General features: G+C 42.4%; 2 protein-coding genes across 2 annotated transcripts; both read left to right on the top strand.

The window, feature by feature from the left end:
* The first annotated feature begins 313 nt into the window (after positions 1 to 313).
* On the top strand, positions 314 to 9,278 carry pcgf6 (polycomb group ring finger 6). The gene is made up of 10 exons (XM_080539577.1): positions 314 to 709; positions 2,500 to 2,599; positions 2,706 to 2,802; positions 3,080 to 3,135; positions 3,241 to 3,300; positions 3,537 to 3,648; positions 4,288 to 4,315; positions 4,545 to 4,643; positions 6,080 to 6,166; positions 8,712 to 9,278. Exons 1-10 carry the CDS (start codon positions 533 to 535, stop codon positions 8,760 to 8,762), a joined length of 867 nt encoding a protein of 288 aa, XP_080395703.1. The 5' UTR covers positions 314 to 532; the 3' UTR covers positions 8,763 to 9,278.
* A 5,892-nt stretch (positions 9,279 to 15,170) lies between these two features.
* On the top strand, positions 15,171 to 23,666 carry nt5c2a (5'-nucleotidase, cytosolic IIa; the record flags this gene model as incomplete). Its single annotated transcript, XM_080531618.1, has 17 exons — positions 15,171 to 15,271; positions 16,118 to 16,191; positions 16,666 to 16,783; positions 17,042 to 17,137; positions 17,359 to 17,450; positions 17,804 to 17,861; positions 17,991 to 18,084; positions 18,437 to 18,490; positions 18,964 to 19,047; positions 19,970 to 20,011; positions 20,113 to 20,220; positions 21,035 to 21,101; positions 21,248 to 21,418; positions 21,561 to 21,612; positions 22,289 to 22,349; positions 22,485 to 22,661; positions 22,871 to 23,666. The coding sequence occupies 17 exons, from the start codon at positions 15,171 to 15,173 to the stop codon at positions 23,096 to 23,098; spliced, it is 1,677 nt and encodes a 558-aa protein (XP_080387744.1). The 3' UTR covers positions 23,099 to 23,666.
* Between the last annotated feature and the right edge of the window lie 125 nt (positions 23,667 to 23,791).

The following is a 23,791-nucleotide window of genomic DNA, read 5'->3' as shown; positions in this document are numbered from 1 at the left end:
TCTGTCACATCTGTGTGTAAAGGAGACATTTCCCCCCAAAAAATTCCAATTGCTGAAAAATAAATTATTTCTTTTTCACAGGATAATGGCCCCAGACTGTATATGGCTCTACATTACGCCTTTGTTTAGATACCCTATTTACCATGTTTAATAAAGTTTAGCGCCAGAAACCCTCATTTACATTGACCGGAAGTTCCACTCGGAGAACACAGATAGTGAAACTCGAGGGAACATTTGCAACGAAGAAAAAGTAACGACCGGTCGGTTAACACTTTTCAACAAAAGTCTGTTTCAGGCTGAGTAGGGTAGCTCGTTTTCGGTTTAAGGTCGGTGTTTTAGACTACAGTTTAAGATATAGCATAGGGTTTTGTACTTCAATAAAGTGGGACTTCTGTGCTTCTTGAACTAGCTAGTGTCTGGCTAGCTAGGTGGCTAAGGACTGATAATCGCTCTGCTCCTGTCACAGAGGGCGGCTTTTAAATGATCCTTTCGATACTTTAAGTGTTCTTGGTTTGACGAACCCAATATTATCATGGAGGAAAACACTACGGAACTCGACAGTTCTCTCAGTTCTGGAGCCCAGTTAGGAGAGGCAACAACACCGACCGGCGACACCAGCCGCCGCAGCAGTGAGCGGAGCGGCGATCACGGTGCCTCGGACGACCAGGATGGCTCATCAAACAACGCTGATACTGACTCTGAGGAGGAGGTACAAACCAGTTTGTTTTCATGAATATGGACGATGATGATGTGATTCAATGCTTATTTATACCCCTTTATTCAGTGGTGACATTCATAAGTGGGCACTTTACGTGCGTGAGACGTCATGATATGACATATCGTGACGTTAGAATTATAATTTTTTTCAAATTTTGTCAAAATTGAGTTTTTTTACATAATCTGATCCATTAGGTGTTCATTAATGCCTGTGTGTTTTTTATTTTTATTTTTATTTTTTAATGTTGACATTTTTGAGTTAGTAATTCATAAAATACAAAGGTTCCATCTCACAAAACATAAAGGAATGTAAAAACTTTGACGCTCAATATCTCTGAACTGCCCTAAACGGAGATAGAACCTTCTCATTCTAAACGGAGATAGAACCTTCTCATTCTAAACGGAGATAGAACCTTATCATTCTAAACGGAGATAGAACCTTATCATTCTAAACGGAGATAGAACCTTATCATTCTAAACGGAGATAGAACCTTATCATTCTAAACGGAGATAGAACCTTATCATTCTAAACGGAGATAGAACCTTCTCATTCTAAACGGAGATAGAACCTTCTCATTCTAAACGGAGATAGAACATTATCATTCTAAACGGAGATAGAACATTATCATTCTAAACGGAGATAGAACCTTATCATTCTAAACGGAGATAGAACCTTATCATTCTAAACGGAGATAGAACCTTATCATTCTAAACGGAGATAGAACCTTATCACCCTAAACGGAGATAGAACCTTCTCATTCTAAACGGAGATAGAACCTTATCATTCTAAACGGAGATAGAACCTTATCATTCTAAACGGAGATAGAACCTTATCATTCTAAACGGAGATAGAACCTTCCTGATCTCTGATCCAGCAGAAAGATGAATATATATATAATAATATTGGGGATCATGTTCAGTGTCAAACGGAGTAACCAGTGAAAATGTGTGTGATAACATGTTGTTAATATTATTTGATCTTTTATTATAGAACTGAGAATTGAGTATAGATAGCCTATACATTTCCCCAAATGTTTTTTTTAAAAAGTCACTTTATCTCCAGTCTGTGATTCCCAGACAGGTAAATAGAAATGGGGGGAAAAGCTGATGTTAAACTGAGGGGCAGTTTAACATCACTTAAGTAATGTACACTCACTCAAGTTAAGTTAACTCATCACTTTCAATAGATTACTACTTACACATGTGGCTATTGTGGATGCATATTACTATTAATTATAGGGTTATAGGGTAGGGTTATAATATTACTAGTATTCTATTATAGGGTTATGGTTAGGGTGTTTTTTTTTTCTTCTCAAAGGTGCTGGTAAGCTGCAATAGGCTATATTCATCTGCACTAAAACAACATTTACAATTACAGCAGTCTTTCTTTCAGAATTATTCAAAAATGATTATTATTTGAGGAAAGACACTGCCTGCATCCCATTTTCTCAGTAACATAGGATGCACATGCAATGTCAAATCTGCAAGTGGTAAGAACTAGGCCTTACATACATACATACATACATACATACATACATACATACATACATACATACATACATACATACATGCATAGGGGTATGCATGTGTTGTGAATTGCTTCATTAATTTACTATGCTCTAACATAGTTACTCAAATTTGGATTTGAGATCAAATAATGAAGCCAACATTTTTATTTCAGGCTAGCTGTCCAAACACTTATGGCACCACTGTATTTGTAATGTGGATACTACCTAACTGACAGTGACTGCATTGTTTAATGATGTTGTCCTCTTTCCACAGAGTATACTCCCTCTTAATCAGTTCTACCCGTACATCCGCTGTGCTCTCTGCTGCGGGTTCCTCATTGATGCCACCACAATTATAGAGTGCCTGCACACCTGTGAGTTACACAATGACAAACAGCTTTGTTCAATCCCAATATTGAGTTTACATTTTGGAATGTAATTGTCACAACAATTGCCATGTTATTTTCTCTCTTCCCCCAGTTTGCAAAAGCTGCATTGTGAAGCACTTTTACTATAGCAACAGGTGTCCGAATTGCAACATTGTGGTCCACCAGACACAACCACTGTACAATATAAGGTATGTCTCACATCAAGCCATCAGTAACTGCACATACATATCAACAAGAACACAGATTCTTGTCTCACCACGATGAAGATTGTCAAAATGTATAAAACAGGGTTTAAAGGGCGTAGCACACTAATGTGCATACCACATAATCGCAACGTTCCTGGTTCGATTCTGACCCTTGACATACAGTTGTGAAAAAATTAGGACACACAAATGATTTTGCTCCTGGTTACCACAACACAATGTAGATGCTTATGTGTACAGTGTGACCTTTGCATCTCCACAGACCTGATAGGCAATTACAAGATATCGTCTACAAGATGGTGCCACAACTGGAGGAAAGTAAGCCTCCAAAAGCCCTCTATTTACTTTTCCATGGAATTAGACATTGTATTTCTGGCCTCACTGTTTCATGATTCATATAATATTCATTTATTTGCTTTGCAGTGGAGAGAGCACAGATATGTGACTTTTACAAACAGAGAGGACTGGAGGTGCCTAAATCAGGTATGGTCAGGAACGGTCATTTACTACATCCCTGTTGTTGCTGTTTTTGTTTGTTATTCAATCTTTTAAGAAAGCATTGTCTGTAATGGTATGATTTGGTTGAAGACCGACATATTAGTTGCTACTCGTTCGACTCTGTTACGGTTAGTCCTCCTGTCTCTGTGCTGTCTGTCATAACATTGTCTTAATACTATCGTTATGTTCCCCCCCTTCTCTCTCCCTCTCTGTGATTGCAGTGATGCGATCCTCTGCTGTCCCAGTGCTGAAGAGACAGAAGCAGCTGCTGCCTCAGTCAGTCTTCACCATCCCCCCTGAGCTGGACGTTTCTCTGCTGCTGGAGTTTGTGGGGTAGGCGAGGCTCTCACTAGGCTCTCAACATCAGCATTACCATTTTGCAGTCAGATGTGATTGACTGGTTGTGTTTCCATGAAATGTGTTTGTTGAAATGTTTCGCACTGATCATTCTTGTCTCCACCAGTTGAGGTGCTATGGTGAGATCGGTGTTATACCTCATTTTTATACTTGGGAGTTTTGTCGGCTCATCCAGACACATTTCTCTCATCCAAACACTCAAGTGAGCAAACATTTAGGCCAGTTTTTATGTGAGCGACAACGCTCTGGTATGCGGATGTAATGAAAGATTAGTTTTAAAATTATTCTCAGTTTTAACATTTTACCTTTATGCTTGTAATAGTGGAAATAACAAATTGTGTTCATATCGACATGTGTCTATAGCCCACAAAGATAAGAGATGGCTGTAGAATTTCTCGTGGAGATGTTTATAAATAGGCATATGTGTACCATGCAGGCGGTACCCTTTCATGTACACTGGTATGGCTAAATGCTAGGCCCGAGAAAGCTCAAGAATGGAAACAGTGTCTGTAAGAGCCTACAACACTCCAAGTAAGTGGAAAATTAGATCTAAAACTTAAAAACCCTTTTGCATTTGAAGGTTGTATGTAAATATGTGATGTGTTCTGTTCCCAGAGCCGAAGAAGGCATTGACAGTTATATAGTAAGTACTGCTCACTCTTATCCCAATAACGGTTGTTGTATGACACCTGTAGACAAAGTTAAACGTTAACAATGATAATGCTCTTCAGCTGCTGGTCTAGCAATCACTGTAAAACAAAGGCAGCAATGTTCATGTAGCTAGTGCCTAATGGAATTGTAGAATAGTCATATTTACTGTATATAGTAAGGAGTATGGCATTGCTAGCCCTAACACCACTGTCCCTTGCCAGCCATTGGAGAGGCGGTACGTGCAGGTGTCAGGGGAGGCCACCATCCGCCATGTTGAGCTTTTCATCAGGAGGAAGATGGAGCTCAACGCCACCTGCCAGGTGTGTGGGTGCACTTTAGTGTGAAGTGTGTGTGTGGGGGTGCAGCTAAGGTTGCGGTGGGTGGGTGTGTGTGTGTGCATTTCACATTTCAGGAGGGTTGAACCCCTTTCTGAGAGACATGGCGTGTGTCTATGCGTGTGTGCATTGGAACCCATTTTCTTAGTTCCTAGTAATGTTCACTAGTGAGTAACTAGGTGAGAGGAAGATAAAAGCTGCCTTAAACCACACCTGAAGATAAAGCTTTCCTGTGCCTACTCTGAGATTGAGTGCATGGTGTAACCTAACCTGGACAAAAAATTATGATTTAACACATCTAAAAAATATTTTCCCATCCACCAGATACCTTGGCTGGTAGACGAAAAAGTTAATTGTATGGCCTGGTGTAACGTTCTTAGAGGTCCCCGACCAGGGAACAGAGCCAGGGAGCATGTTTAGCTTTAGCACACTTGTATAGGGATTAGGGGCTTAGCCTGATTTCTTGGCACTCCATTCCCCACCCTGTCGGAGGGAACACGGACAGGGAGAGCTGGAATACAAAGGAAGCAGTAGTCTGAGTAAAGCTGCGTGCACACCAGGTCATTGCGTTGCACCGGAAGTCATTCATCTCAATGGGGCAGTTGCGTTGATCAGTTGCCTTGCTCTGCATTGCGTTTCTTGACCGTCAGGGTGCGCTAATCAGTCAAAAAAATTCAGCTTTTGCGTTGCGTTGGATCCGTTAAAACAACCGGAAGTAAACCGGAAGTAGTTTCTTGCCTCAGCTCTCGCCTCAGATTTTGAATCCTCAATTTTGGCCGCCATTAGCTAAAATCTGTAATTTGGCTCTACAAGTGTTAATATGTCATTTTATGAAGTTTTTATATGTTTTCAGGCGAGAAAGTAACCATATATATTCACAAAATGTGTCCAGTTTATCAAAATAACCCGTTTATATATCTAAGCTGACGTTTTTTTCCCCACTTCTGTGGGAAACTTCGCTAGCAACACGAGTAGAGCTTTGCGTCTGCATCGCACGTTGAAGTACGTCAAGTCCATCCCACCAGGTTGCGCCAGAACGGTGGGTCACGGTCCGCGGTGTGCACGCAGCGTAAGAGGAGATTAGGCTGGAAGGTTTGCGTCAAGAATAGAAACTATAGGCCTACTGTTGAGACGTCTTGAGTTCGGTCAGGGTGCTAGACCAGGTTCTTTGGTCTCGTGGTTCTATTTCCTGAATAACCTAAAATACCAATACCAACATCTGTCAGATTCAAATGGGTTTGTAGGTATTTTGTTTTTTTATTGTTATTTTATATATATATATATATATTATGCTACAGATCACCTTCTTGCTAAACTGACTGTAGGCCTCCTTGGGAAGTATACAACCAACCACCTGTGGTCATTCAGTGTGATGCCATATAGTATCTTGGTTTGTGATAATATGCCATCTTGTGGTGCAGGTGGATGTTGTATGTGGAGATCACCTCCTTGATCATTACCAGTCCTTGAGAGAGGTGAAGAGCTCCATGGGAGAGGTCGCACTACAGGTGGGTCCATTCTTTCCAGCGTACATTTCTTGTATGTTCTTTTTTTGTTTAACTAGCATTTGGTTCTGGTAAGTGTTTCTCAATTGTTCTGTCTCTGTCAAAACTTGAAAATCAATAACATATCAATAAAATCACTAACTTAGACTATTGATAGCCAACTGGAAGACTAGTTATACGACTTAATCGAACAACAAACTGTAAGCATGTTATACAATGCTTACATTCAGGGCTGGACTGGGACAAAAATTAGGCCCTGGCATTTTTGGCCCAGACAGGCCCACCCCAATCGGTCGGACCACACCCACCAGCACAAAAATACTTGCCTTATATACTCGTCTTATATACTGTGCTGTACAGTCATATGACAAACTGTAGTATTCCCCCAAACCACTGCAAAGATGACTACATACAGTAAGCAATGGTACCAGTGCAAGTAGACCAGTGTACTCAGTGATCAGATTCCAGAGCGAATTTACGAACGCAGCCTTGTTGTTCTAGATTTTTTTTCTCCTTTATCAACCTATCATTGCGCTTTAGAGTAAAACAAAGCACGCAAATGTCGCGTCTATCTTTTCATGGCAACTCTACATTGTGATTTACAAGGGATATTAAGTAATATTATTACTTGGTTACATTTTGCAATTGATCCGCGGTACACATGCGTGCCAAACCGTGGGGGGCGATCCGTTACACCCCTAACAGCTATCTCCATATACATACATACATACATACATACATACATACATACATACATACATACATACATACATACATACATATATACAGAGTACTACAGACAGTCTGACTGTCAACATGTCAACTGCAACACTCTGATCTACTTAGGGTGTCTCTTCTAACTATGTTGTCATAGACCAGGAAAGCCACAAAATATCAACAATAGCTCTCACATCAACGACACACTAGTCTACACACTAGGACATCAACACACTAGGACATCTACACACTAGGACATCTACACACTAGTCTACACACTAGGACATCTACACACTAGTCTACACACTAGGACATCTACACACTAGTCTACACACTAGGACATCAACACACTAGGACATCTACACACTAGGACATCTACACACTAGGACATCAACACACTAGGACATCTACACACTAGGACATCTACACACTAGGACATCTACACACTAGTCTACACACTTGTAACAACAAAGCCACTTTATTATTATGGGCGATGATCAGGCGGACATTGATTCGGAGGACGGCATAGTTCAATAAGTTAGAGCTGGTTTCCCTAATTACCATTACAAACAGTGTACAAAAAAGGCACGCTCTATTGGAGCCACAGCACGCTCATAAAGCCACACATAGAAGCATGCTCATATCGAGCCACAGCATAACCAAACCATAAGCTACTAGTCAGTAAACAAACGCATGATGTCGATTAGCTTCATTAGCTGGCTGGCTAGCATTTGTAAACCGAAAATATCAACAATAGCTGATCAATTGTGTGCAACAAAAAAAAAAAACTTTGTTTTGTCTACATAAAAGGCTCTCCTATACCTGTCAGTGAATGTTGTGTAACTTATATTGACTTGTCTTTGGCATTATTTCCACAGTAGTACGTAATGCTGACTTCTGAGACTTGCAAAAATAATGTTTGTGACTCATCGGTTACATAAATTGAACTGTTATTTAATGTCAAGTGAGTCTTTGAAAGAAGTTACCGGCTTTATATTGTGGCTTTTTTAATATTTTCCTTACCGGGTCAACGGTTACAGGCTGACTCGGCCCCGCTTCTTCTGTATCCTCTCTATCCTCTGTATCTGTACCCTGCTCCCGCTCCTCCCTGCCAGCCTCCTCTTCAACCTGTTGCTGTTGCTGCTGTGGTAAACTTGAGGGTGCAGCAAACATGTTCCTAATATTTACACATTTGGCAGCATCTGCCTCGAGTTTCTTCTTGTTTTTCTCCCTAAGTTTTTCCCAGCCTCCCTTCCGTTTTAGTGTGCTTTTGCGCTCCATCTCTCTCAGTATCTATCTAGTAACTATCCAGGCTAACTAAATTTATTTTGCCGGCGGGCTCGGCCCAAAACTACCGCGAAACTGAGACGGAGGTCTGGTGCTGCGGGCGTGCGTGACCCCTGACCCCCCCCCCCCTTCTCTCTGTTGATTGGGCCAGCCCAGTGTCTGTATAGAAAATGGACCAATGGGCCGCTGTCCCAGATTTATGGGCCGTTCAATGGTAGCTTTCGATTTATGGGCCGTTCGATGGTAGCTTTCGGCCGGGCCGGCTGGTAAAAAAATAAAATAAATAAAAATAAAAACACTTTTTTTTTTTTTTTTTTTGCCGGTCGGTTCGGCCCAAAACTACCGCGGCCCACCGGGCAAATGCCCGGTATGCCAGATGGCCAGTCCAGCCCTGCTTACATTAGCTGTTTGAAATCCCCAAAATGTCCAAAATTAAAGGGGATTTTCTGCTTGAACCGGAACTAAGTTCAAACTACATCTTGACGGCACATTTTGGAGCTCTATGGCTTGCCTTTGTACCCTACATCTGATTTTGTTTCATCAGGATGGTCTCCTGGTTCTCCACTTCGGCCTTGTCCTGCCCTCCGAAACGTGAGGAGGGGGACAATACTGATGCTGAGCTTCACGCTGTGACAACCACACTCCTCATTCTGCTTCTCATGACAGAGTTGAAAGTCCTCTCTGATCTCCACTACTAATGCCTGACAGATGGACTAAAGAGCTACCGTAGTACCATCAGAACACCAGCCTGCCCTGATAGTGTGCTGCTCATTCAACCCAGCGACCCTTGACTGTGAGAGATTGATCGACTGTAATTGAGTGAAGAAAAAAAATAACAGTAAAGAAAAACTCCACCGAAGAGGCTCTTGATCAAAACGTCAGTAATCGTTAATACAACGCAGTGATTTTTGCAAGTAAGCAGTGTTGCATGTTTTTTTTCTTAACACTTTAATATGTATTCTCTACTTTGACCTGTCATGCTGCTACTACCAAATACTTTTTTGTACATGATTTACAACACTATTTATGTGTTTGATTTACACTGTATCTGTATTGTTTCCTCCCCATTCTACATTCATGAGTTGGAGCTAGAAACCTCTGTACAGACTGCTAGAGCTCAATGTAATTATTGGCAGTTGGAGATACAACTGTTCAAAGATAATTCAAATTGAGGTATTTTATTTGATACAACAAACCTTTCTTACATGCAGTTTCAATATGAACTTAAATAACTTAACTTAAATATGAAATTAAATAAAAACTATGCAATTCAGTTTGGCTGTTCCTTTTTTACATTTTGTTAACAGGTTTGAATATGATGGGTCTTGATTAAGAAAATCTGTTCTTCAGTGGGGTTTGTGATTCGCACAGGGTCTCATCAGGAGTCTGTCTCCAGGATGTGCCTGGACAATACACGTAAGACAGTGCTCAGCCACAATACACAGTAAGACAGGACAAGAGGACAGAATACTTTTGTATTTGTACATTCCTTGTATGTATACCAATTAACATAAATTGGCTTTCCCAGGAACAGATTATAAGGCAGTGATGGAGAACATACACTTACCACTCATATTGTACCCCAAGTATTGTCACTGCAAAACATGATTGACACAGACAAGATTTAACCTTCAAATGTAGTGCCACTACAAAAAGTGCCAAAATGTAGTGCCACTACTACACACACTGGATGAATGATATTTTTTGTGTTACTATTCATTAACTTGATATCCCTCCAAGACTGTATTATAGACATTAATGCTTGGATGGCTCAGAACTTCCTTCAGCTCAACCAGGGCAAAACAGAGGTACTTGTCATTGGAGCAGAGGCACTGATAGGGCTTTCACACCGGCAAAGAACCGCGCCGGTTCGCGTTCGCGTTTGGGAACCTCCGAACGTTGGCGCTGTCTGGCGAACGAACCCGAGTTCATACACTGGCGCGAACCGGCGCGGTTCTTTGCCGGTGTGAAAGCCCTATGAGAGAGAAACTGACCTCTAAATTGAAGTCACAGGCACTCAGTCCTAAGCACCAGGCAAGTATAAAAGAGGAAATATAAAAGAGGAGGTAGTAATGACAAGACTAAGAATAGGGCATAGTAACTTGAACGGAACTCTACATTATAGGATAGCATCCATCTGGACTATGACTTATTGTCAGGTAAAAGAAACAGTTGAACATGCACTTGTTAACTGCAGGAAATATACATCAGAAAGAAAGGAAATGATGGAGGGACTGAAAAGATAGGGACTGACAAGAGAAGGTTTGGAGGGCGTATTGGAGTGTGGTGGTGGAGGTGGACAGGGCAAGAAGGGTCAGGTCAGCTTTATCAAGAGAACAGGACTGATATGGAAAATTTGACAAACCGGAGTTTGGATGTAGGACAATTGGATGTAGGACAATGTAGGAGTTAGCTAAATCCAGAAGATGGCAGTAGTGCAACTTTAAGAATGCAAGATGCCATTAAATCCAACAGAAGAAGAATAAGAAAAAAAAGAAAAAAAATATTAACCTGAATGTAGTCTACCTGTAAAAAGGTTAATAGGTATGTATGTATGTATGTATGTGCTTAGCTATAAGCTAACTAGTTCTTGTGCTGTCAGTACGCAGCTGTGGGGTCAGCTAGCTAGCTGAGTTAGGAGGGCTTCAGTTGTGGGGGGAACATTCAATTTGTTCATCCAGTGTGTGTAGTAGTCGTGTAGTGGCACTACATTTGAAGGTTAAATCTTGTCTGTGTCAATCATGTGTTCTGCAGTGACAATACTTGGGGTACAATATGAGTGTGGTAAGTGTCTGTTCTCCATCACTGCCTTATAATCTGTTCCTGGGAAAGCCTTTGGCCAATTTATGTTAATTGGTATACATTACAAGGAATGTACGAATACAAAACTCTTCTGTCCTCTTGTCCTGTCTTACGTGTATTGTGGCTGAGCAGCTTACAAGTCCAAGCACATCCTGGAGACAGACTCCTGGTGAGACCATAGAGGTATTGGAGTCTGAGATAAGTAAGTAAATGCCAAAATACTAGTCTTTACATGCAGAGTTGATGTAACCTTTGGATTGATGCCCCATTGATTGTAGTAGTGGAAATTGTTGATTTGGCCTGTGAGAATTCTTCTGTGGACCTCACCAATTATGACTCATACATTTTGGAGTTAGACTAATGTGTAACTATAGGCTAATGTGTTACTATCACAAATATTTGTCCCTAAAAATTAATAAGAGAGCAGGAAATATCATCGGTGATCCTTCCCACCCTGGTCAGTGGTCACCACCTCTTTCAAAGACCTCCATCTGGAAAAAGGTCCCCCCCATCACACACACACACACACACACGCACACACACACACACACACACACACACACACACACACACACACACACACACAGAGGGAGAGAGAGAGAGAGAGAGAGAGAGAGAGAGAGAGAGAGATAGAGGGAGGGAGAGAGAGAAAAGGAGAGAAAGAGTGACTGGCTGGTCGCTCATGGGAAGAAAACCTTGAGGGAGAAGTGAGTAGAAGTTCTGTCTGTTTGAACCGATGACGTCCAAAAGACGAAGCCTCTTCCGGAGCCTCAGGGCCAAAAGTCTGAGGCTAACCAACGGCTACTTCCCCGGGGGAAAAGACTTGACACTTTGAGTACAGTGTGTGTGACCTCATGTACACATGTTACTGCCAGTTTCTGCCGTAGGCATTCAAGATAGTATTGATCAGAAACAACAGGGAGACTGTGATGTAGAGAAAGTTAAGTTGCCCTGTGTTCTATTTGAAGGTCCTGGAGGAGGGCAATGACCTCGTTAAATTGGTAAGAGTAACGTCCTAACTTGGGATTGTTAATCAAAGCAAGCTCTGTTTGCTGAATGGAATATCAATGTGCACCATTAGCACCATTTCAATAACTATGAAATTCAACTGAGAATGCTAAATAATACTATTGTTGACAGTTTGTGTTCTCCATTTTGCCATCAGAAGTAGATACATTCTCTACTATTATGACATTTGTCCCAATCTTTTTTATGGAAACTCTCTCTCTCTCTCCCTCTCTCTCTACCTCTTTCCCCCCTCTCTCTGTCTCCCTCTGTCCCTCCCTCTCTCCCTCCCTCTCTCTCCCTCTCTCCCTCCCTCCCTCTCTCTCCCTCTCTCCCTCCCTCTCTCTCTCCCTCTCTCTCTCCCTCCCTCCCTCTCTCTCCCTCTCTCTCTCCCTCCCTCCCTCTCCCCCTCCCTCCCTCTCTCTCTCCCTCCCTACAGCATTTTAGAATTGTTACAGTTGGGTATTCAGTTGGGTAGTCTTGGAAAGCAGCTGTCAGCTAAGGTCTTTCTGTCTTTTTGCTTGTTCAGATGTTGAGTGACAGACAGTGCACACTCCAGCACAGTGTGTGGCGGTAGTGCACCATTAAGAACGTTGGACGCCAAACCACCGATAAAACCATCGAAGAAGAACAATAAGAAGAAGTTGTTTAGTCATAAAAAAACACAACCGGACACAAACACGTCGGGTTTGGCGAGGTGAGTAGTCAGCTTTGTCCTACGATACTAGGGTAGTCATATTTATGTTATGTTATGTTAATGTTATGTTAGTCATATTTACACCTGGATTCATAAGCGAGACGTGCACGCCAGAAGCCAGTCACTTCTGTGTTGTAGGACTTGTAATAATGGCGTATGTTGTGTTAATGTTAGGGCACATTAGAGTTGACTATCTACTGGAGCTGTTAGCACAAATCTGGCTAGCTAGCCAATGGATTAGCTAACTGAGGGACAAAGTCACACCACTGTCAAACTGGAAGCTTGCTACGCTGGCACAAACGTTCACCTGGCATTAGTAGTTTAGTTTATTGATTTATTTAAAAGATGCATTACCAGTCGTATACCTCTCTCTGCTTCATTGACAACTCAAGGGATCTGTGAATATTTTACAAACACAACAAATGAAATATGGAAATACTTGACCCAGGTGGGGCTAGGAAAGCCCGAGCTGTCATATACATAAACTATGTATCAAATAATAATAAACCTGCTTCAAGATATCCCACTTGTTTGTTGTGTTGTTCTTTCTTGAGAAAAGTTGAAATTAAGTCAAAATACGTGTCACCTGTTTTGTCGTGTGGCTGTGATTTATTCCGAGTGCCGGAATTATTTTATTCAGATTAATCAGAATATTGATTTATTATGGCAATTTGTCAATTCAAAACCATTTGACTTGAATGAAATGCAATCAATGATACGTCATATTCAAACACCAGCAATGTTTTACAGAGGCTAGATGAAAAATCTGCTTGTTTTGAAACATCATTATTTTTCATACAGTCGACCTAAAGTGCGGGGCACTGTTATAATATTTACAAAAATGTGGTGAACAGCGGTATAACATGATTGACAATCATTACCAAAGTAGTAATTAATCATAATTGCAAAAGTTTAGTCAAATAAAATTCATATTCATCATGCCATGGTATCATCAATAAGTCATCATAAAACTGCTTTGGAGGATCACGTGTCAAGTGTAAAGCCAATATTGTTATTTTACACACATTTTCATTAGATTACTCTTAAAAACAAACCGTCTGTCAGATCAGAACACTGGGTGTGTTCGAAATGGCATATTAACATACTATTCATATTATGTATGACGTGGATTTGAGTATGTAGTATGTTCCCACTACATAGTATGTGACATTTGTGTATGCGAGAAATGCCCGGATGTAGGCCTATACTAGATTAGCCAGAATAGCAGATTATGCGGCATGAGGTTACTTTTCATACTCAATTGCCTCAATTAGGCCAGATCACATGTCGTTTTGGGGATTTTCTTTTCCAGGACGTTATCTCAACAACTTTTTAATGACCTGAATACAACCGGCTGTTTTAAGTCACCAAAAGGCGTTGAGATGACGTCCTGGAAAAGACGTCATGAAAATCCCCAAAGTGACATGTGATCTGGCCTAATCCTGGACGTCTCTGAAAGATAGTGGCTGTGTTCGAAATGGCATACTAACACACTGCCTACCACATACTCAATGAGTGCAAATACCTTAAGTTCGTAAAAGCACAACACATTTCCCCTCGATAGCCAGTGAACTTCCGAGTGATAGAACACCTATATACTATGCTTTAAGAGTCACACACTGGGGTTTCAGTCCCATTTTATCGTCAGTGTAACTAAATCCATATTGTGACAGCAGCTGGTGTTGGTAGTCATACTCTGCTAAGTTCATGTTGCCATGGCAACGGCTAGTTTACTGCACGTCTTTCACGCACGTTTGTCAAAATAAAAGTTTGACATCCGAAAGCTAAACACTAGAACTACCGGTATTTGTGGTTTCTCTAGTGTTAAAATAAACGTTTTTATTTTTTTGACCGACCCATTCAGAACGAGTGGGTCGCGTCCCACCAGTTGAGAAACACCAAAGTATAGGACCCCAGTCCACACCCTCACAACCATTTTGACGTCAAGAAATACACAGCTAGATGCTAATCCATGTACCATAAATATTGGCATATGCAAATAGGGCTATGTCAGTCATTGATAGTCTAATCCAGTGGTTCTCAACCCTCTCCTCAGGGACCCCCAGTCACTCCACATATTTGATCTGTTCCACCACCAGCACACCTGATTTAACTAATCAAGTATAAAGCAATAATGATTTGTACTTTAGTTAGTTGAATCAGGTGAGCTGGTGGTGGAACAGATCAAATATGTGGAGTGGCTGGGGGTCCCTGAGGAGAGGGTTGAGAACCACTGGTCTAATCAATCTCAAAGTTTATCTGTAATCTGTGTTGTACAAATACAAAGTGTAGGACTGAGGTTTTGTTTCGTAGTTGTCTTCGAACATTATAATCTTTCATCACCGCAACAAATTCCATGCAAATCAAAGAAACACACTTGATCCAGTACATTTTAGCCATGTGTTACTTAATAACATATCACAGCTTTACTTTTACTGACTACTTACTACTGCTCTTTTCAATGATTCTGATCCACAGAAAACATTTCAACGGTTCGAGATGACGACTTCATGGAGCGACCGCCTACAGAACTATGCTGATGTCCCAGCTAACATGGACGGGTTAGCTATGAAGAAGTATCGACGTGAGGCCTATCACAGGTACAGAGGTCGAACATACCAACAAGTAAATAGTCAATAATTGAGCCGGTTAGGCCAGTCATTCTTAGGTCATTCCTTCCCCCACTGTCCATGCAGTGTCGATTTACAGGTTTTGAGGGGGAAATTGGAGATTGAAGTTCAGTTGGGTCTTGCCTTACTTCTTCTACAAAAATGTAGCAATAGTGTGTTATTGATATTATTATATATTTTCAATTTGAGTGATACTTTGGTTGTTTCCTTCATAGAAATGTAGCCGCCCATCCAACAACAATCACTACTTGTTTTCAGGAAGTGTGACAAATTGCAACAGTGATGCAACTCTGACTTTTCTTTTTCACAAAAAAAAAAAAAAAATCTGAGTGGATTTCAGCTACTTTGCTCCACGTATGTGATTTATATGCCTTTTAGCTGACACTTTTCTCCAAAGTGACTTACATTGCAGTGAGTGCATACATTTTTCAGTATATATGGTCCCAGTGGTAATCAAACCCACAACATAAGCGTTGTTAATGCTGTGCTCTACCAACTGAGCCACAGAGGAAGGTTAACAATGACATAATGATCTCACTTCGTGGTTGACTGTTTTAATAGGCCTATTAGATGTTTCAAATAGGCTAGTAGACTTAGCCTATCTTGTTAAGACTCTTGGCCTTAACTCATTGTGCTTCTAAAAGACGCTAGAAGATCCTCAATTTACTCTGTGTCAAGAAGGGAACATTTACAACATGCAGTGCTCAATCTGCACTGTTGAACTTTACATCTTTTTCCTTAGAAACGTCTGATATCTATAGGATCATGTTCATCATCAGAGCTTCTTGCTGACGGTATTTTCTTCTTCTTTCTCAGAGTATTCGTTAACAGAAGCTTGGCAATGGAAAAGATTAAGTGCTTTGGCTTTGATATGGACTACACTCTCGCAGGTAAGTGCAATGTCATCATCAACAGTCATGTGTAGGGTATATGAAGACTGTGTGTGTGCATCTATAGTGCATGTAGAATGTGTTCGCTCCCTGGAGTCTCTCTATAGCTCTCTTCTCACAAGTGGCCCAGCTTTGCTCTTACATGAGACATGTAAACTTGATGACACCCACCCTACACAGACGTTACCCTCCTTCCACCCTCCTCCCCCTTTCCCTTCCTCCTACACCCCTCACTCCACTGCCTCCACAGGGGGGTACTGTAACCGAAGCTGCTCAGCTGTATATGGAGACCTGTCTGGTCCTTAAACAAGCTGCTGCTGAGGGGGCTGTAATCCCACACACTGGCCAGGGTCAAGGGGGAGTGTGCGTGTGCGTGTGTGTGTGTGTGTGTGTGTGTGTGTGTGTGTGTGTGTGTGTCGTTATGTTATGCTCAATGCTACAGTCAATCGATCTCTTCCTCCCTGTCTGCTACAGTGTATAAATCTCCAGAGTACGAGTCGCTGGGTTTTGACCTGATTGTAGAGCGCCTCGTCTACATTGGTTACCCACAGGAGCTGCTCAACTTTGTCTACGACCCCACCTTCCCCACCAGGTCAGTTCAACATACATGTCAGTTATTGTATTAATACTAATTTCAAATATCTTAGGTTTAATTCATTATATGAGAGTTAAACTATCAATTAAGGCTACTGTTTTATGGCAGTATTTGAGTAAAACAGAGATGGAAATAAACTCTTGTCATGGCAGTCCCCCACCCTCCCCCAGACACACACACACACACACACACACACACACACACACACACACACACACACACAAACAAACTCTCATATGCTGCCCTCCCTCTCAGGGGCCTGGTGTTTGATACATTGTATGGAAATCTGCTCAAGGTTGACACTTATGGCAACATCCTGGTGTGTGCTCATGGCTTCAACTTCCTCAGAGGGTGAGTTCTGCTCTTCTTACAGTAGTACGCTCAGTAGTTTATGTCTTAAAATGATTAGATTACATTTAGTTCATTGATGTTTATTCATATAAACAAAATAAACTGGCTATAAAGGTTGGGTCTGAGACTAGAGAGCTCTACCCCACTAAGTTAATATTGATCTATTCTAGGCCTGAGACTAGAGAGCTCTACCCCACCAAGTTAATATTGATCTCTTCTAGGCCGGAGACTAGAGAGCGCTACCCCACCAAGTTTATCCAGAGAGGCGACATGGACCGCTTCTACATCCTCAACACACTCTTCAACCTTCCAGGTGAGAGAGAGAGAGAGACGCACACACACACACAGTCTTCACTGTAGCCCTCTCGCAGCCTTACGCCACTAAGGGGTCACTCTACAGGCCGTGGCTGGGTCAGACTTAGGGATGATGCCGAGCCAGACATAGTCCCACTGATGCTATCCGTCGTTGTTGTAGAGTCCGTCTCAAATACTCTACTCTGCTCCTGTCGTTGTTTGACGTTGCGTTCGGACACTGTTGTTTTATGTCATACAGTATTTGTTGTGTGTCAGGAATGTTAGAGGTAATATTTGTATATAGTTTCTACTGTGTCCCCAAACACTGGTTTGAAATGACATCATTACCCCTCTCTCTCTCTCTCTCTTCAGAAACCTACCTCTTCGCTTGCCTCGTTGACTTCTTCTCCAACTGCTCCAGATACACAAGGTGAGCACAGGGACCCCTCCCCCCTACAGATCACTGCAGCAGACACCCATGTTTTGTTCTCTTATGTGTGCCACTACTGTGCGGATCGAACAGGGAATGATTTATTTCCACATGTTATTCTGCCCGCAGCCATGAGTCTGGCTTTAAAGATGGAGACCTCTTCATGTCCTTCAAGAGTATGTTCCAGGACGTCCGAGACGCTGTCGACTGGGTCCACTTCAACGTGAGGAGCTAACCCTAACCCCCCTCACTCTGCCGCCACTGCCTAAAGGATGCACTACAGGGGTTTAATTGGTGTTTAAATTAGTGCATGTCATTCTCCCATGATATATCAATACATTTCTTGCCACACAATCCTTAGTTTTAGGCGTACACACCGTGGCAAAATAACATTATGCTCATGGGCATTGGGCAATGACGGCATTATTTCAGACTATTTAGGTGACCCTGTTTGGATCAAGAGCACCCCCAGAGGCAAAATCCTCCATAGTGTAACCATAATGAACCCTGTTTCAGTCTGTCACTGTCTCTTATCGTTCTGTAATAAAAATATATATTACCTCCCTTTTTTTTAGGGATCTTTAAAGGAAAAGACAGTTGAAAACCTGGAGAAGTATGTGGTGAAGGATGTAAGTAAACCTCAAAGACAAAGTTAGATTATATACCCACAAGTATAATCCAACATTTATCAACTCAAACATTAATTTCTATAGTGGAAACGCATAGAGATGTTGTTCCTACAGTTTGATGCTACGACCCCAGCCGTCATTCATAACCATAATGCATCTTTGCTGATTTGAGCCGTTGCGAATAGGCAGCTTCTGTTTCACTCTGTTGTCCATGTTTTGATTCAGTGTAAGTAGGCTGCAGTATGTTACCATTTATTGCTTCTGCACGTCAGAATCTTTTCAAAATGATGCACTGACCAAATGTTTGTGTTGCCCTGTGGTACGTGGAGGAATGATGATGGTAATGATGTCACGCTCTCTGTATGCATTATTGACTTGACTTGTAAACCTCACTTTACTATTGTGACACTTTACTATTGTAACCATCACCTGAATGAAGGCTGTGAGATGGTGTGTTCTGTTTCTCTCTCAAGGGGAAGCTGCCTCTCCTCCTCAGTCGCATGAACGAAGTGGCCAAAGTGTTCCTGGCCACCAACAGTGACTACCAATACACACAGGTGACTACCAATACACACAGGTGACTACCAGTACACACAGGTGACTACCAGTACACACAGGTGACTACCAGTACACACAGGTGACTACCAACACACACAGGTGACTACCAGTACACACAGGTGACTACCAGTACACACAGGTGACTACCAGTACACACAGGTGACTACCAGTACACACAGGTGACTACCAGTACACACAGGTGACTACCAGTACACACAGGTGACTACCAGTACACACAGATGACTACCAATACACACAGGTGACTACCAACACACACAGGTGACTACCAGTACACACAGGTGACTACCAGTACACACAGGTGACTACCAATACACACAGGTGACTACCAATACACACAGGTGACTACCAGTACACACAGGTGACTACCAATACACACAGGTGACTACCAGTACACACAGGTGACTACCAGTACACACAGGTGACTACCAATACACACAGGTGACTACCAGTACACACAGGTGACTACCAGTACACACAGGTGACTACCAGTACACACAGGTGACTACCAGTACACACAGGTGACTACCAATACACACAGGTGACTACCAGTACACACAGGTGACTACCAACACACACAGGTGACTACCAGTACACACAGGTGACTACCAGTACACACAGGTGACTACCAGTACACACAGGTGACTACCAGTACACACAGGTGACTACCAACACACACAGGTGACTACCAGTACACACAGGTGACTACCAACACACACAGGTGACTACCAGTACACACAGGTGACTACCAACACACACAGGTGACTACCAGTACACACAGGTGACTACCAATACACACAGGTGACTACAAGTACACACAGATGAGGCCCACTGGTTCAAACACTCACTCAGTCATTCAGTTCAAATCACTTGATCAATAACGTTCTCTGTTTATCATTACAGAAAATCATGACCTACCTGTTTGACTTCCCTCATGGTCCAAAGGTAAGGCAAATTGACTGGCTAAACGGTAACATTTACATTTTTATATTGGTGCGGAGGATGCTCAGTTGCTGTGTGTGTGTGTGTGTGTGTGTGTGTGGCAGATTGGCACGGCCCATCGTCCCTGGCAGTCCTACTTTGACCTGATCCTGGTGGACGCCCGCAAGCCTGTGTTCTTCGCAGAGGGGACGGTGCTGCGGCAGGTGGACACGGTGAGTGTGTGTCACATCAGTAGTTATGTTGTCCTTGTGTGTGTCACATCAACATAGTTATGTTGTCCTTGTGTGTGTCACTTCAACATAGTTATGTTGTCCTTGTGTGTGTCACATCAACATAGTTATGTTGTCCTTGTGTGTGTCACTTCAACATAGTTATGTTGTCCTTGTGTGTGTCACTTCAACATAGTTATGTTGTCCTTGTGTGTGTCACTTCAACATAGTTATGTTGTCCTTGTGTGTGTCACATCAACATAGTTATGTTGTCCTTGTGTGTGTCACTTCAACATAGTTATGTTGTCCTTGTGTGTGTCACTTCAACATAGTTATGTTGTCCTTGTGTGTGTGTGTGTGTGTGTGTGTGTCACATCAACATACTTATGTTCTCCTTGCTTGTGTGTGTCACATCAACATAGTTATGTTGTCCTTGTGTGTGTCACATCAACATAGTTATGTTGTCCTTGTGTGTGTCACTTCAACATAGTTATGTTGTCCTTGTGTGTGTGTGTGTGTGTGTGTGTGTGTGTGTGTGTGTGTCACATCAACATAGTTATGTTCTCCTTGCTTGTGTGTGTCACATCAACATAGTTATGTTGTCCTTGTGTGTGTCACATCAACATAGTTTTGTTCTCCTTGGGTGTGTGTGTGTGTGTGTGTGTGTGTGTGTGTGTGTGTGTGTGTGTGTCACATCAACATAGTTATGTTCTCCTTGCTTGTGTGTGTCACATCAACATAGTTATGTTCTCCTTGCGTGTGCGTGCTGCATTTCAAGAGCTATGATGACCTTATGAGTATGTGTGTGCTGTTGCAGACCACAGGCCAGCTGAAGATTGGCACATACACAGGACCCCTGCAGCATGGCATTGTTTACTCTGGAGGTCAGTAACACACTCAAGGAAATACCATAACATTAACACACGACACTCCCTCATAAATGTGATGAATTGAGTGTTGACTGTAAGGATACACCACATGAGAGAGAGGTTCAGTAGGAGTGTTTTATGTGCCATCTCTCCTTTCTCAGGTTCCTCTGACATCGTGTGTGACCTCCTGGGAGTGAAAGGGAAGGACATAGTGTACATCGGGGACCACATCTTTGGAGACATCCTAAAGTCCAAGAAACGCCAGGGTTGGAGGACCTTCCTTGTTATCCCCGAACTGGCTCAGGAGCTGCACGTGTGGACTGACAAGAGCTGTGAGCTTCACACACACACACACATGCATGCACAGATAATCCTACAAACTGATGATGTGGCATATGAGATCAGTACTTGTGTGATTGTTTGTGAGTCTCTCCACTACTCATTCTTGTTAACCACTGTGTTTCTGTTTTTCAGCTCTTTTCGAGGAGCTGCAGTCTCTTGACATCTTCCTAGCAGAGCTTTACAAGTGAGTATGTCGTCGACAGTAGTACGTAGTTTCCTACATAAGTAATGGGACAGTGAAGCATTTTTTCTTCTTTTAGCTCTATACTCATTTGTATTAATTTGGATTTAAAATCAAACAATACCTATGTGGTGAAGTAGAGATTCTCAGCTTGTACATATTGGTTTCACCATGAATACATTACAACACTTTATATTCATAAATAAAAAGTGTTTTAGGGCAAAGTTTATTAAGGCAAAGTTTATTAGGGCGAAGTTTATTAGGGCGAGTATGCGTCAAGTGTTGTCATTTCTGAACAGTGAAATCAGTATGTACACAAACATACTGTACGTACGAACATACTGTACGAACGTACTCTGCTCAAAATGCATACTGTAGCAATTGTTTGATTTTTTCATATCCAAACTTTTGGAGGCTAGAGCCAAAAGAAGAAAAAATGCCAGGGCACTGTATCTCTCCGACAGGCTACACACCCACATTCTTACCCACAAAGACTGTGGCCACACTGTAATCTATGCTCCCTAACCCTGACCCTCCCTAACCCTGACCCGCCAACACCACTGATGTATCAACCCAATATACATTCTTATCTACCCTGCCTCAAAATGGTGAGATGGGCACAAATCACTATAACTCGACCCAACCGCATAAATCTCTCTCTCTCTCTCTCTCTCTCTAGACATCTGGACAGCAGTAGCAACGAGAGGCCTGACATCAGCTCCCTCCAGCACAGGATCAAGGTACACAGCTTGTTCTGTGTCACACACAAACACAGTATGCATGCACCACGCTCCCACATCCATACTGGCAGCGCATCAGTACCCACTGCACACCACTACACAATGTAACTCGCTCTCGCCCTCTCTCCTCTTCAGAAAGTGACCCATGACATGGACATGTGCTATGGGATGATGGGGAGCCTGTTCCGCAGCGGTTCCAGACAGACCCTGTTCGCTTCACAAGTGATGCGCTACGCAGACCTGTACGCCGCCTCCTTCATCAACCTGCTGTACTACCCCTTCAGCTACCTGTTCAGAGCTGCGCACGTACAGGTGAGTGGGGGCTAACGCTAGGTTACACTTCATATGTGTGTGTATCTGATGAATCTCTCAACCAATACGGTCCATACATCACAAACTGCAGAATGTAAACAAAACTGTAGACACTCGTCATTTTTGGAGATAGGCGTCAGTGTTATGTTTGCTAGCAAAATAGAGCATAGCATATTGAGAGCACCCCCCCCCCCTCCACCCCCTTTCAGATGCCCCATGAGTCAACGGTGGAACACACCCACGTGGACAACAATGACACAGAGTCGCCCCTGGCAACGCGCAACCGTCAAGAAATGGACCTGCACGACTTTGAGTGCAAACGCCACCAGCTGACCCGCTCCGTCAGTGAGATCCAGCCCCCCCACCTATTCCCCCAGACCCCGCAAGAGATCACCCACTGCCACGATGAGGATGATGATGAGGAGGAGGAGGAATAGTAGGCAGGGCGAAGAAGCTCAATATGGAGAGAGATGTTAGTATAGCCAGAGCACTGAACATTCACACAAAAAAAGGGAATTAGGTCACGGGAGCTAGCTGGAGTGTGAGTGTGTCACATTGATTTTACTTGACCATCTTTAACTCTTTATTCTGTTTTGTTCTTTTTGCTTGGTGGGTTTCCAGAGCTCCACAGACCAAGCTTAAGAGACTGATAATGGTGATGGTGCTGATTTTATGCATTCACTCTTTCATTTATCAGCCATAGTAGCTTACTACTGCTGCCCTCTACCAGTTTGTGTTTCACTGAATGTCTTTCAGCTTCAGCTGACTAAGTGCACCAAAAAGTACTGTTTCCTTGGGTAATGCTTCAATCACCTAAGGCACAAGAGTACAGAACCGGACATGCACTTCTATAGTATATACAGTTAGAGTGTTTTTTTTCTAACCGTTGCCAAATAGTATTTTTACAGGGACAAGTAGACTGGTGAGGTACAGCACACGTCTGTCTCAAAAGTGACAAATAGACTTAACACATGCCATGTGCTCCAGAACTCTGGGAAGACTCCTTTTCCTACTCTAGCCAGAAACATCCCCCTCTAGATTGTAGACTCCATTACAGCCAATCAGCTTTAGTATTTACTTTTGAGTATCCTGCCTCTGCTGAACCTCTACCATCTCTGTTGTACTCGGTT

This window comes from Nansenia antarctica (assembly GCF_963989245.1).
Source record: "Nansenia antarctica genome assembly, chromosome: 1".
In the NCBI taxonomy this organism is placed as follows: Eukaryota; Metazoa; Chordata; class Actinopteri; order Argentiniformes; family Microstomatidae; genus Nansenia; species Nansenia antarctica.
The sequence above is the reverse complement of the archived record's forward strand: the minus strand, read 5'-3'. Positions and strand labels throughout refer to the sequence as shown.